The sequence below is a fragment of the Anolis sagrei genome, chromosome 5, assembly GCF_037176765.1.
Source record: "Anolis sagrei isolate rAnoSag1 chromosome 5, rAnoSag1.mat, whole genome shotgun sequence".
Lineage (NCBI taxonomy): Eukaryota > Metazoa > Chordata > Lepidosauria > Squamata > Dactyloidae > Anolis > Anolis sagrei.
The window spans coordinates 128019554-128035646 of NC_090025.1; the positions used below are offsets into that span (position 1 = coordinate 128019554).

Consider the following 16093-nt stretch of genomic DNA (forward strand, 5'->3'; position numbering starts at 1 on the left):
GTATGCTTTGATGGGATAGGACAGGGTGGGTTGTGGAGAGAAGATGCTAAAACCTCTTTAATAAGATAGAAGTGTGGCATATTGAATTTTCAATATGTTTGTAGCGTGGGATCTTCTCACCATGTTTAACAAACTTTATCTTTTCAGCAGTCCTGACATGTAAAAAATGAATGTGAAGTCATAAAATCAGACCATAATCAGTGTACTGTCAATAACTCAGACAATTGTTGACACCTCAGTTTGCCTCACATCCAATAGACTTCCAGTATTCAAATGAGGCTGTCCATTGTCCAGGCTGGTTTGTGATCCTGCAGGTTGCATATCATGACTCTTCAAAGAGTAGAGTAAAATATCTTAGGCACACATACAGGAAGAAATGCTGGTTACCTCTGCATTGCAACTGGCAGTTTTGTCAAATGACTTATCAGTTGAATTTGCCAAAAGGCAGGAGGAATGAAGCTTTATAACAGCCATGAAAGAGAGGTTTCAATTTGCTGGAAACTTGCTTTCAGCTTCTCCTTCATGCTCAGTGTGCCTCACTCACAAGCTGCAGATCCATCTTTTGCATATTACATGAATCTAACACTTTATTGGGGAAAGTGGAGCTCATCAGAGGTATACCATCCAGCTTTGTTAGAAGAGAATTTTCCTTCCATGAAGATGGCAGGTGTCTTGGTGATACCAAAAGGAGAAGGTAACGATGCCTGCAGTCTGGAAACCAACTTCACTATACCACCAAACACAGAGACTTGGATTGCCTTCATTACAAGAGGAGGCTGTACTTTTAAAGAGAAACTCAAGACAGCTGTAGGTAAAGGGGCAACTGGTGTCATAATCTATGATCATTCGTACCCAGCCAGACAAAGTCTCATTTTAACTCATGATGAAACAGGGGAAGTTGCTGCCATCTTGATTAGAAGTCTGAAAGGAAAGCAGATTCTGAGGTTGCTCCAAGAAGGTATCCGAGTAACTGCTGTAGTTGAGATGGGAATGACGCCGTGCTTCTGGAAGATCTATCTCTGTGCTTATTCTCTCATTCTGACATTTGTTGCTTATGTATTATTGTGCTGCACTCTCAGGCGGGTCATGGTAAGTCAGGAAGAACAGAGAATGCAAAGCACAAAAGCAAAACTCCAAAAAGCTGTTTGCTCACTTGAGTCACGCAGATTAAAAAAAGGTGAATTTGATTTGGCTGAGGAAACTTGTGTGGTTTGCTTAGAGACATACAAACCTAGAGAAGTAGTGCGCATTTTAACTTGCAGACATATCTTTCACAAAAAATGCATTGACCGCTGGCTTCTAAAGCGTGGGACTTGCCCTGTGTGCAACTTTGCCATTATCCAAACAAACTGAAAAAGAAGCACTGTCTTATCCGTTAAAAGACTCCTAGCAAACTTTCTCTTCCTGGACTCATATATAAAAGTATTCATCTTACAAAACTGATGAAGAAATTGTGATGTTCTGAAATCACAATCATTAATTAAACTTCTAAATGTATGAGCAGCAAATCCAAACTCTGGGGTTTCCTTTTTTTCCGTCAGTGGTGTATATGTGTGTGATTTAGGTCAATTATTACTGAAGATTCTTGATTCTGGAGTCTTTCATAGACAAATCATTCTGTCTTCCTTGGGGACTTGTTTCTGTTTGGATAAGAAACCATTAAGCGCAACACTAGTTTGTTTTCTGTCACCTAAATATCTTTCCATGAAGATGGCAGGTGTCAGGCATGTAGCCGGGGGGGGGGGGGGGGGGCTTGAGGGGCTTGAGCCCCCCCCCCCCCTGAAATTCTCGTGGTGGTTTGCAAAAAGGCCTTACTGGTGCATTATTTAAACTGTTATGTTTATTCATATCATGATCTGATCACCATACTCAATATATCCCATTTGCATGGGGGTATTGGGGTAATGATACAAAAGGTTTGCTAGGCTAGACCCTCTTTCACTCAGACTCAGCCCCCCCCCCCCCGAAACTCAGCCCCCCAACCCCCCCTGAAAAAAAATCAGCCCCCCCCCCCCCCCCCCGAAACGAAATCCTGGCTACGGGCCTGGCAGGTGTCTTGTTTGTTTTTTTAAAAAATGAAATACAACTGTTCAGTTTGCTCCTGACATGATAAATAAATAAATATCTTTGGACAATCATGATCTGTAGGGTGGAGGAATGGACCTATTATCACGTGACATTCATAGTAGAGGTATATTTTTTTTCTTTGAATGTTTCATTAAAAGGCTCTTTCCAGATTATCTCTAATGATGTTTTTAAAAAATTCAGTAAATCTGCTGCACTAAATAAAGCATCAGCCACATGTAGTTTTCTCCATGTAATATGTGGGTATATGATGATTGTTTCAGGAACTGTCTCGTTAGAATTTTCTATTCAAATATTTCAGGTAATCCAAAATGTTGTGGTCAAAGAGTTATTATTATTTTATGTTTATTTGTACTCTGCTTTTTCTCTCCACAAGGAGACTCAAAGCAGTGGTCAAACAATTGACCAGGGTTGTTTACAGAGACCACCTCATTCTCCTACTGCAATTGGTTCACTGACTACCAACATGGCAACAACCAGTTTATCTCTTATACAATTTACCCAATATACTCATGTTTAAGTCTAGAAGTGTTAGTCAGAAAATCAACCCCGGGTCAAAAACCTGAGTGAAATATTTCATGGATCAAAATGAGTTTTGTGTTTTAATCTTTCTTTGAATACTGTGGCAAAAGGTCAAAAAGTCATCCGTCCTGAGAGAACCTAAAAGGAGCACCAAACCCCTCTACTCTCCCCACCACTTCCAGCCTTTTTGAATGCCTGGGTGGGAAAACAGTGGCAGAGCCCAGAGATAGCTGGTCCCAAGGCAGCATTGAAGTTTTCCCATCTATGCAGAATGACCCTTGAGTTATCCGTGGATCATATCAAAATTCATAATTTTGGCCCCAAAACCTGTCCCCAACCTGTACATGAGGTCAATTGATACATGAGTATATACGATAGATTCAGACTGTTTGGACTTAAGTTGTGTTCTCACATAAAGGTCTGCTCAGTTTTGAGATCTCCAAGAAAGGCCCTTCTCTCAACTCTGCCAAATTCATAGGTGAAAGCAGAACATGAGCATTTCCCTACTCACAGCAGTTGCTCCCAGAGCAATGATCCTTTTAAAGAACCAGGAAAAGTGGACTAGCATACTGACATTAAGTCCAATCGTGTTTGACTCTAGGGGTTGATGCCCATCTCCATTTCTAAGCCGAAGAGCCGGCGTTGTCCGTAGGCACCTCCAAGTTCATGTGGCTGGCATGACAGCATGGAGCACCATTACCTTCCCGTCAGAGTGGTACCTGTTGATCTATTCACATTTGCATGTTTTTGAACTGCTAGGTTGGCAGAAGCTGGGGCTAACAGTGGGAGCTCACATCACTACCTGGATTCGAAACTGTGACCTTTCGGTCAGCAAGTTCAGTAGCTCAGCAGTTTAACCCACTGTGCAACTATTTACAATAATTCACATTATCAATCCTCCCAATCAATGTTGCTTTTAAAGTGATTAAGGTATCATAGTCTACTATAAAGATCATGGAACCTTTGGTTGGTGACTGATTTGTATATATTTGAAAATTTTGTAAATATTATATTCATGTGTCAGATCAACTTGATAACTAATGAAGAAACTGTTTTACAATATAATCACACAACTGAAATATTACAATAAATAGACATGGCACCATAGCTTTCCCTAATTAGTCAAAAATATTTAGAGCCACTTCACAAATGTTTTCCATTTTTTTCAAGGAGGCATGGCTTATGGTGGTTACAGATGATGGTGGTTATACTCAAGGCAATCATATTTCAGCCTGCCTTTAATTAGTGTCTGTAAAGAGAACATAGAAACATTCTGCTCATAAAATAAAATGTGAGACAAAGTTGAACAGTGTGGTTTTATCATCAAAACACACACAGCTACATTCAGTACAATAAGAAAATGGATAGTTCCTGTTTCTTTATCTTATTAACATGAGGGCAAGTGCTACAAGAATGGGCTCTTTCTCATATGAATGAACATACCACTGGGGCATGCCTTACTTAGAAAATCCTGGCAGAAGATAGGCATGTCTTATTCTTTACAGATTCTTTGCTTCTTTCTCTCCTGTCTCTTTAACATATGTGAGTTGAAGCAGAATCTTCATTGGAGCAGATTGTGATGTCACAGCGGCCAAAGCTCTGATTCAGGTATTACTGAAGAGATTGAGTAGTGAAGAGTTGTTAAGTGATTTCTAGACATGGAGCAAAGGGGCCTTTCACTTAAGTGTGTGCATATTTATGAAGTTTAGCCATTGTCACTGCACTAGGGAACAGAAGCTCGACATTTATACAGATGTGGAAAAAAGTTGCCTTGGTATTGTGACTAGTGAGTTAGTATCTTTATTTCATTTTCAGATGAAGGCATGAAAGTTCCAAATGATGGTGGAAATTTTTTGTCCTTGTGCTGGATACTGGCTCTCAACGGCTCCTTGCTGTTTGGTTTTGTTTGTTCTAAGGCCTCAGTTCCCTCCTTACATAATACAAATCCATTGCTTTGTGGTGGGAAGGGGACCACATCAGAAAGGTGCTACCAAATTTTGCGAAAGAAGAGCTTAAAGAAGACAGTAGGCACGTTGGTGATATCAGATGAAGAAGCTAAAGATGCCTGGAGACTGGAGACTAAAGACAGTGTTCAAAGGACAGAAAACTGGATATCCTTCTATGCAATCTGGCACTTCAGTTTCAAAGATAAAATGAAAGTGACAATAGGAAAAGGGACTACTGGTGTTATCTGCAAACCTTTGGGTCCATACAGAGAGTGTTTCATTGTAACTCAGGGCAACAGAGGTGATATTGCTGCCATTCAGATTGCTCACCTGAAAGGAAAACAGGATGTACGGTTAATTCAGAAGCGTATCAGGGTAATTGCAGTAACTAAAGTGAGACATGAGCAATCCTTCTGGAAGAACTGTCTGTTTTACGCTCTCATTTTGCAATGTATTGGATGCATACTATTGGTGATTGCAGAAAGATGTGACAAGCCAAGAACTCAGATTTCAGACACACAACTCTGGCAAGCAGTTCATTCACTTGAGTTGCGCAAGTTAAAAAAAGGTGAATTTGATCTAGCTGAAGAGACTTGTGTGGTGTGCTTGGAGACATACAAACCTAGAGAGGTGGTGCGCATTTTAACTTGCAGGCATATCTTTCACAAAAGATGTATTGACCGCTGGCTTCTAAAGCGTAGGATTTGCCCTATCTGCATTCGTCCCATTATTGAAAATAACAAAGAAGGAATCTGATGCCTTTTCTCTTTAACTCTTGAGACTGTTTCATATTGTAAACTCATAGAAAGACCATGTTGACCTCTATAAACAGATAAAAATGATTTCTTTTCAGAAAACATTTTCAAAACTACTGTCAGCTGTCATTATTAATTAAAATCTTGAAATATTTGGGAAACAAGTTCAGTATCTGAAACTTTCACCTCCCCCTGAAATGTAAACTTTTGCACTGTGTTGTGTGTGTGTTTTGGGAGAGGGAGGCAGCAATCAATTTATGAAGATTTTTAGTTTGAAAAGTATAATTCATATACATACACAATGCATGGTTTTTTTCTTGAAAGTTTTGCTTGGGCGAGAAACAAATAAGGACAAAGTATGTTATTTGAATTTCCTTTGAAGGACATTCTCTTTTGGGAGTCACAATGGACAGAAACTGATTTTAATTAAGAGTTGAGATAAAATGGCAATTCAGTGTGATCTGTTTTTATCTTTATTTTGTTGATGCTTGATTGCATTTTTATTACATATGTGTGATTTTGAAGTTATAGTTTTAATAGTATTCTATATAGGATGTGGGATGCTGTTTACCTTTGCCTTCTTTCCCCTTCCTCAGATAAGAAAGTTAGATTGATTGATTATCCCAACATAAACTGTGTGTGTGTTTGTATTTCAGGGAGTAAAAGTACAACTAGTACCCTCATTCTGATAGAACTATCAGCTATGATAGAGTTGGAAGAGACCACAAGGGCCATCCAGTCCCTTACCTTGAAGGAAAACATGTCTTCCGTATTCTGAGTATCCTTAGCTCCCACATTTTCCTGGTAGAGCCTATCACACTCATTGCATATACTCACATTCAAGTTTTAAAATTTTAGTTAATAAAATTGGCCTCCCAAACCTGACTCAGTTTGTGCACAGGTCAAAGTTAGTATTTTAACTCAGATAGAAAAAGAGAACAGTACACGTTTCTGAATAGAGTAGTGAAAAGTGAGACTTGGGTCATCCCGAGAAGATGTAAAAGAAGCTTTGGTCACCTCTAGTTTCTTGGCACTCTTTTGAAGGGAAGTGCCAAAGCACCACCAGCACTTCCATTTTCACACCAAGACATTTCAAGAAGAGCAGAAGTGATGCTCTTTTTTTTCTTTTTCTTTTTTTGAGAAGAATTTATACTTTACACTAACTTTTATAAAAGAATAGAGTGGAGAAAGACCTTTTTGAATGCCTGGGTAGGAATATGCTAGTGGCAGCTACCATGAGATGATTGGCCTCTTGAGGTGGTACTGGTGCTTTCACCTCTCAATGGACTAACCTTATCCACAAGTCATATCAAAAACCTGGAATATTGGTCCTAAAACAACAAATGGCAAATGATAATTTACCCATGAAGAACATTTTAGCTATTATCTTTAATGCTAGGCCTGTTTTAATACACATACCCAAACTGTTTGTTTGTTGTTTGTTTTTACATCAGATTGTGTATAATAATGGATGTGTTGATCATTAAATATTGAAAAGTCCCTTTCCAACCTTTCAAAAATTATGGAAGCATTCTGCTGGTGGACATGTAGAAAATATTTCTGTATTATTCCTGGAAATGATGTACACAATGATCACTGGAAGTACCTGATCCAATAATGTGAGGGGAGGGGGACACAATTAAAAGGGGGACGAACCACTTCTGTGTCAAGCTTTATATCAACATAAGGCGCAATCCGAAGTTAGTTCTCACTAGGTAATGCCTACCAAATCAGTGGCATTTACAGACATATAGATTTACCAGTTTTCTACTCTCCAGTGGGACTGCTGAATAGATTTACTCCCAGTCTTTCATTTCTAAAAAGAGAGTCAAATAAAATGTCATTCAGAAGAAAACAGCTCCTTCTGACTGTCTATAGCCCAAGAGCACATACCTGATTTCTGTGCTTTATTTTATGGTCATTTCTAAATCATTTTAGTGAATAGAGACAAAGAGGAACCTTAAATGTCAAGCTCCTGTTCCTCACCTTCTGTTGCTTTGAGTCTGATACTCTCTTTATCAATATGAAAAGGAGTCTTGGGGCACCTTAAAAACTAATTGGAAGAACAAAGTTGGTGGAATAAGGTTTTGTAGACTAATGCAGCATCTGCACAGGAATATCATGAACTGACCCCAGAACTGGCAGTAGTGGGTAGGAGTCCAGCCATTACAACTGGGCTGAGACCACACTGGCTTCACCGAACTACCACTTTACCATCTGTGTTTCTGTTGCTCTTGCTGTTTCCTCCCCATTCCTCCTTACTGGTTGCACAGACCCATCTTTGATATTACTAGATACCTGTGATGGTCAGGAGCACTCACAACACTCACAAAACTTTATGAAGGTGGCAGTGATGGTAACGTGGGCCTAATCCATCTCTTTTTCCATGCACTGATGAAAAGGGGATAGTGACAGTATAGACAATGGACCGGTCCAACTAGGATCAGACTATGCTGTTGACACTGTACCACAGAGTTGCTCCAGTGTTTCAGGCTAACTGCAGAAAATCCTCTTGACTTTTCTTAACATGGATCTAAATCTGATTAAGATGGTTTACCCTATGATACCTACTGGAAATGGAGGAATATCATGAGGACAGCCAAGATTGAACTCACAGTGGGTATGGGTCTTTAGTCCCATTTAAATAAGATCCATGTCTACTTCCTCAACTACATCTGAGGAAGTTGACTTAGTCTGTGAAAGTTTATGCTGCATGGGCCCTTTGTATACTGATATTCCAGTTTAAGACTACCATGGCTGTATATTTGACTGCCACTCTTGTGTTACATTTATAGTGAAGTGGAAGGCAGGTAGAAGAGCTTTTAGGTGGTTATCTCAGGCATTGATTTACATGTATTTGTACTTTTATTTTATTTGCTATTTAATAAATGATTATATACTTTTGCATGCTTTTGACACAATCTTAACTATAAGCCCCACTGAAGACAATGTGAATAACTTTTAACATACATGTTTGGTGTTTGGAGGTTTTTCTATTATATAACAAGTAGGTAGGCTGTCGGGGGCAATCAACCCCAGGCCTCAGAGACAAGTCAATAAATCACCTCCAGCTTTCCCATTTCCAGAAAGTCTTAATATGCTGATCTTCCTCTCAAGCCCCAAGCACTAAAGGGGAAAAAAACTATGCAAGTCCCATCCCCTTGTCCAGGATCTAAAAGGCAAATCCAGGTAGCCCACCAATTACTTTCTGATGTATTTATTTTTTCTGCACTAAGCTGCCCGAAGTGTTCCAAAATGCTATGTATATACAATTAAATGCCAATTTTGGAACATTCAGTCCTCTTTTGCTACATTCCGCCTCTCCCACTCTGCATTTCATAGTATCATGATGCTTCTGGTTCTTTCCTCTTAAATTGATCCTACTGCAGTCTCTGCTAGGGGCAGCACAATAGTAAGTGGGCAAATTCATTATGTCATGTTCCTTACACTGTATGCCAAAATATCCAGTAAATACTCCAATCATTTTATATGGTATCAATGTGATATTTTAGATCTTTGTGTGTGAGAGCAAGAGAAGAAAAGAAGTATATATTGATAGTGAACAAGGCTGTAGAGGCAAGTCTGAAGTCAATGTTAATTTTCAGAGTTATTGATGATGTCACAATTTCATTACCTAACAATGAAACACATCATGGGAGGAAAGTCCCTCCCCCACATCCTTGTGCAGAAAAGCTTGATCAAATGTCGGGAGGCAGATAACCTCTTGGATCATTTTCACCACAGCTTTTGAGATGGATTTTTAACCTCTCCCTGAGTAGCAACGCCGAGTTGTCACATATTGATGACTCCAGTTTTGTCCTATGGTACTGGTTCAGTGACTGCTCTGGAGTTGCCAACATGGACCTGAAAGACCTGGTAACCTATTTTTGCTGTTTTCATCTTGGTATCTACCTTTTTATCACCACATATAGCTCAGGAGCAGATGCCTTTTGGATTGCCAACCTTAACATATCATTTTGGATAGGCAATCAAACCGTGTGGGAGATTGAAGAACGTGGTGTATTTGCCAAAGCCTCTCCTTTGAAGAAGGTCACCGGAGTGCTAGTGCCACCCGAGGGGCTGCATCAAAATGCTTGTAGCTCTGTAACAACGTTTACTAAGCCAGTACACACAGACAGTTGGATAGCTCTCATCATGAGGGGCCAGTGTTCATTTATGCAAAAGATAAGTGTGGCTGCTGAAAAGGGAGCTGTGGGTGTAATCATCTACAATTATCCAGGAACAGGTAACAGCGTGTTCCCCATGTTTAACTTGGGAGTGGAAAATATTGTGGCAGTCATGATTGGCAACCTGAAAGGCTTGGACCTTTTGCTTTTGATTCAGAATGGAATCCAAGTGATGGTGACCATTGATGTTGGAAAGCATTATTACCCATGGCTGACACATTATATGGGTACCATTTTTGTTTTTGCCTCAGTTGCTGTGGCTTATTTCACATTTTACTGTGTCAGGAGGCTGAGAACAGGAAGAGATCTCACACAGCGATGCCGACAGCTGCTTGCTATTAAAAAGGCCATGAATCATCTAGAACTTCGTACCTTGAAAGAGGATGACAAAGAAGTTGGATCTGCCGGAGAGAATTGTGCAGTGTGTTTAGAAATGTACAAGCCTAAAGATGTGGCCCGTGTCTTGGATTGCAGGCACCTTTTTCATAAAACCTGTGTTGATCCCTGGCTTTTAAAGCACCAGACGTGCCCTGTGTGCAAGTGGGACATGCTTGGGACAGTGGAAAGTGTTACAACAGAAACAGAGCCCTTGGTGGGAAATCAAATATCAAACGAAGCTTCTTCCATTATCAGTACTCCTAATGTGGAAGCCTATGAAGCACATGCACATGCAGGGATGCAGAAAGCCCCAAAGGCTCAATCAGTAGGCGAATAACTTCTTCCATTCTGGCTGCCTTACTCTCAAAGATCATGTCTAAGCATGTGTGAAATAAAAGTTCTACATCCATCTGTTTCCACAGCTTTTTACTCTTTCCCTCCTTGTCTTATGAGTGAAGATACCTTTTAAAGTTCACAAACATCTTGTATAATGAAGACAACTAACTTCCTTGTCTTTCTAAAATAGAAACACATTTTGGAGAAATTCAAATCTATAATATTTTGGAGTTTGCCATTGGTTTGCGTTGCAATACAAATAGCTTTACTTGAAAAAGAATAATAAAGGAGATTTTCCATGAGAATGTGGAAGTAATGGGTTACATGCAAGATTGCTACCTGCAACCTGTTTAAATAAGAAAAGTGTAATAAGAGTAAATCAGAGTAAAAATGGGTTGCTGACCAACATATGGTATAATAAGAGCACAGAAAGCATAAGGATAACTCTGTCAATGTCACCTGTATAATTGTTTCCTGGTAATATGCAGGCACAGACGAGGCAGTGATTACCACTAGACCTTCTCTCCAACTTCACCATAGCCTTTGAAAGAAACCCCACTTGGAAAATCAGGTTGCTCTCAGACAACGTATTAAACTGGAAGGCTAACCAGAAGGTGTCAACTCTCATGTCATATGGTCCCTTGATGATGGCAAAGATGCCAGGACTAGCCCCCAAAACAGTGGACTTTCCCCACTCCCTGATTGTGTCATGCTCAGTGACAGTTCCTGATTTCCATCTTACAGTAAAGGACTGCTGACAATGCTCACCAAAATAGATTTTTGTCTCCAAACCTAGCCAAATTGTAACCAATTTAAAGCATCATCCTAAAGCCAATTATCAAAATCCTCCATCATAATGTAGGGTAGGCAAAAAAAATCCCTCAAGGAGGAAGGGAAAAATCCTTCCCAGCCCCGAAGCAACCAAAATGCTTATACTGTAAAAGGAGGTGGGAGTGTGGGTCAAGAAGTACAGAAGCAGCCCTTATTTATGCTTGCTTCAGGTCCCACTCTTTTCCAGGTCAGACGTCCATTTAAACTGGTCTCTCCCACCTTTCTTTAACTCATCCTAGAGTAAATGCCCCAAAGTTGGATGGTAACATTAAAAAAAAAGTTGGATAGATTGTCTCTATTCATTGTCTGCATCACTTTTGCATGCATAGAGTCATAATTTTTCTCAAATCACTTTTTTTTTCTCATGGTAATCTAATTTTGGTCAAATAGTTTGTAAGATTTTTTTTATTTAAAGCATTTATATTCCACCCTTCTCACCCCGAAGGGGACTTAGGGAGGAGCGCAACATATATACTGCAAACATTTAATGCAGAACATAAAATAAACTATGAATATGCATAAACACTAAAGTTATTTCCGCTTTAATATCAATTGTTAAAACCATCTCAGGTCATCCATACCAAATCTGATCAGCAGGTTAAAAGTTTCCTATTGTTGCCTTTTTGCACTTCCCAAAGCCTTGGTCCCACAGCCAAGTTTTTACCATCTTTCTGAAGGACAGGATGGAGGGGGCTGATCTAATCTCGCTGGGGGGGGGGGGGGAGTGGAGAGATACAAATCTTGTAAATAGCTGTGTTCTGAGCCACCATAGTAGATGTAAAACTTTGATTTAAGAGTAGTTTGAGGTAGGAATTTGCCAAACTATTCAAAAATAGGAAATAATTCCTCACACAGACATAATATATATAACAATATCTTTGGGACCTGAGACAGAAGAATCCAAGCTTTCTAATTTCTTACATTCATATTTCATCTTCTTTCATGACAGAAATTAAGATTATGGGCACAAGATTCACAGTTACAGTTCAGCATGGTTCCTGTATTATGTGTGCTTCAGTCCAAGGTCAAAGATCTGATCTGTCTCTTAGCCAGAGGTGGGAATTAACTTCCAGATGTTATAGCAGTTTCCTTCATTCCTCACTTAGGTAATGCAGCCCTGCTTGGACCTACACTTCAGCATCTGGGGGGACCATAATTTTCCCCAGTTTGCTGAACTTTTCCGTACAGTGATACCTTGGCTTAAAGTATCTTGACTTGATTTTTCAGTACAGTGACTTTTCAGTAGAGTGATACCTTGACTTTAATTCATTCCATGACTGAACTCTTAACTCAAATCACTCTTATCTCAAAGCAGATTTTCCCCATTGAAATGCTGTTAACCACCACCACTCCCCCCCCCCAAAAAAATAACACCAATTTTCAAACTTCATTAGATGGCATGAGTAGTTTTGAAATAATCGGTGAAGCGTAGTAGTTACACTGATTTTATCAAATATGAGACTTCTGCAGTTTTTAAAGAGTATTCTTTGAAATAACTATCAAAGTTATATCAAACTATTGATATAAAGCTAAACCAAGAAAGAAAAGAGTGAAAGAGAGCTACAGTGTGGAGTTAAAAGGGAGATCGGAGTGCAAATGTTCATTGTATTTCCAAGGTACATATGCATTAAGTTTTTTATTATTGATTTTATCAATCATTGTGGTGAAAGGGGAGAGGGAGAAACAGTCTTGAAGTGGGAAAATGAAAGAACTGCATTTTGAGTCCACTTTACAGAAATGACAAATAGTATGGTATGTTCGCTATAAAATATTTTCACTATTTCAGATTTGGTTTTTGTTTTGTTTTGTTTTTTGTAATCCTAATCAAAGGAGACTCCCAACAGTCCATTCCTCTTGGGGGAGCAGTTTGGGATTACTGAGACAATAAAGTCAAAATTTCTTTTGTGCCAGTCTTTGTCATTACCTGTGAAAAGCAACATGATAATTGTATAAGACTGGTCTTTGGTTCCTGAGTCAATGGAACTGAGATTGTTAAACTAAATCTAGACTGAATTATAACAGGACTTTGAATTTGATCCATAACTTTCGGGCACTTTCATGCTTGTCATGTCTACAGTAAATCCGTTGTGTTCAGTCAAATCAAGGTGAGAAAACATGGCTTGTTCTCCTGAACATAGTGACAAATGTGTAGTAAAAGCAATGACCAAGCTGGGCAGTGATTAGTTAAATTCCTTAACTGAAAAATATTTGAGGAAACATGAAGGATGTGTCATTAGTATGTCACCTATATTTTTCCTACACCCAACCCCTCATATTGTGTAGCAGTTGAATGCCCATTGTACTTGTGCCCAGGTTGCAGTGCAGTGCAATCTGAGACTGCTGAAAGAAACTCATGTATAAGGTGGAAAACCAGTTAGGCTTTCCTACCTGTATTCCTCACTACAGCCCCCTTACTAGAGAAGACTGTTTTTCTGTAACAATTGCCTTGGGATTTTTTATAATGATAACAATTTTGGAGGGGAGGATAGTGCAAGTAATCTACCACAACTTTAGAATACATAAGTAGTTTAGCTCCACAGAGTGATGTACAATTTATTCAGATCTTTAAGCTATGGGATAACATTATTCTTTGGGTGCTATAGTTAGCATTTTAGTTACTTTCTCAATTAAGAAGCCATGACTTTCCTCCCTGGTAGCAGAAGAATAGCACAGGGATTCGTGACTTGTTTGGATTTTGCTTTGTTCTGCTTTCCTATATTTATTTATTTATTTATTATTTGGGGTTCTTTTACCCCGCCCTTCTCACCCTGAAGGGGACTCAGGGTGGCTTACACAAGCAAAGGCACAATTTGATGCCTGCATCATAAAACAATCATACACAAAATTACATCAATACACAGTTAACAACAATGTATTCATTATAACAATAAAATCAATAAAACCAAATACAAACCCAATTTCTCCTCTTACATGGTCAGCGTTCGCTACTCATAGATCTATTTTTACGTTCCACTTCATCAATCCTGCTGGTCTTACTCATCTGGTTGTCTGATTTAATTGCCGGAGTGCCCAAAGGCCTGGTCCCATAACCAAGTCTTCACCCTTCTCCTAAAGGCGAGGAGGGATGATGATGCCCTGATTTCCCCCGGGAGTGAGTTCCACAGGTGAGGGGCCACCACTGAGAAAGCCCTGCTCCTCGTCCCCACCAGCCTCACTTGTGACAGTGGTGGGGTCGATAGCAGGGCCTCCCCAGATGATCTCAGACTCCGAGGTGGGACGTAGAGGGAGATACGTTCGGACAGATACACTGGACCGGAACCGTACAGGGTTTTGTAGGTCAAAACCAGCACCTTGAATTGTGCTCGGAACTGAATCTGCAGCCAGTGGAGCTGGTACAGCAGGGGGGTGGTATGCTCCCTGTATGTCGCTCTGGATGTCCAGGTGGCAATGGGATGGTTGAATGTTTTGTACTACTGGTACTGCCCTGTTGCAATTGTACTACCCTGTTGCAGTTCCATGTTTGTTTGTTTGTTTTACAAATACTGAAGTTCTTGGGAAATAGAAAATAATATAGTTTTATTACATTTCAATTATAACAATAACTATTTGGGATGTATGTGTTTGGAAGTATATCTCTAACTGATGTCTTTAAAAAAGTTTATTCCATGACTTAACTCCTAAATAACTGCCTATTTCTTCTTTCAAAAGGTTTTTCTTAAAAGTGAGCGAGTTGCCCGAATGGTCCAGAGTGGAGGATGTTCAGCAAATGACTTCAGAGATGTTTTTAAGAAGAATATAGAAAAGAGGGTCCGGAGCCTGCCAGAAATAGATGGGTTGAGCAAGGAGACTGTTCTGAGTTCATGGATTGCCAAGTATGATGCCATTTCCAGGGGAGAGGAGGATTTGTACAAACAGCCCAACAGAATGCCTTTAAGTGCTGTATCTGAACTGATTCTAAGCAAAGAACAACTTTATGAAATGTTTCAGCAGATTCTTGGAATAAAGAAACTAGAACATCAATTGATCTACAATGCCTGCCAAGTAAGTATTTTATCTTCCTTCAATCACACATAGTATTTTCTGTTTCTGTCCATTCCTACATGTTCCTATTTTAGTCAATTGTAACTTTTTTTTATATCTTAAGAAGATCTTGACTCTGTATTGTCGAAGGCTTTCATGACTGGAATCACTGGGTTGTTGTAGGTTTTTTCGGGCTATATGGCCATGTTCTAGAGGCATTCTCTCCTGACGCTTGCCATAGATGCAGGCGAAACGTCAGGAGAGAATGCCTCTAGAATATGGCCATATATCCCCAAAAAACCTACAACAACCCAGACCTTGACTTTTTTTATAGATTGCAGTTATATTTAAATTAGCAAAAGCAGATGTGCCTTAGGCATTTGTTGTTTAGTAGAGTATTTGATAGCAAAGGCAGAAAATGTAACAACAACAACTCCGCTTTATTTATATTCTGCATTATCTCTCCAAGAGGACTCAGAGTGGATCAGAGTACACGTATACTGCAAACATTCAGTGCCGTTTCAGAGAGACAGGACAGAGTCAGACAGATTTTGCCCAGTCTGGTAATATGGAAAATAAAGTTATGAGAAAGTGTTGGTTTCTAATATATATAATTCCTTTATGCTTGTGGGTAAACGGTATTTCTTGTTGTCTCTTTGTCAGTGTTGATGTAGAGATTGTCTGCTTTGCCTACTCTGGAGCATGCAACATATAATTGTTCTTATTTAGATATCCCTTTTAAATTTATGATACTATATCTGTCATATATGTTTGTGTGTGTGTGTGTATGTGTGAATAATTATCTATCTATCTATCTATCTATCTATCTATCTATCTATCTATATCTATAGCTGGATGGCTCCTTGTCAGGGGGGCTTTGATTATGTTTTCTTGCCCTGGTGAAGGGAGTTGGACTGATGGCCTTAAGGCAGCATTTCTCAACCTGGGGGGTCACAAGGGGGTGTCAGAAGGGTCACCAAAAACCACCAGAAAACACAGTATTTTCCATTGGTCATGGGGGTTCTATGTGGGAAGTTTGGCCCAATTCTATCATTGGTGGGCTTCAGAATGC

The 16093-nt window shown here is 39.5% G+C and overlaps 2 protein-coding genes across 12 annotated transcripts in view; both read left to right on the top strand.

The window, feature by feature from the left end:
• The window catches only part of CADPS2 (calcium dependent secretion activator 2), a 326390-nt gene that overhangs the window by 82404 nt on the left and 227893 nt on the right, over positions 1–16093 (top strand). For all 11 annotated transcript variants that reach the window (XM_060777737.2, XM_060777739.2, XM_060777738.2 and 8 more), the window contains exon 3: positions 14710–15042. In XM_060777737.2, coding sequence (XP_060633720.2) covers positions 14710–15042 — 333 coding nt within the window. The remainder of the gene's footprint in view (positions 1–14709; positions 15043–16093) is intronic.
• RNF148 (ring finger protein 148) lies at positions 9167–10210 on the top strand. The gene has a single exon (XM_060776256.2). It carries the CDS (start codon positions 9167–9169, stop codon positions 10208–10210), a length of 1044 nt encoding a protein of 347 aa, XP_060632239.1.

Coding starts and splice junctions, on each gene's coding strand:
- RNF148 (XM_060776256.2), top strand. CDS start 9,167: ATGGACCTGAAAGACCTGGTAACCTATTTTTGCTGTTTTCATCTTGGT.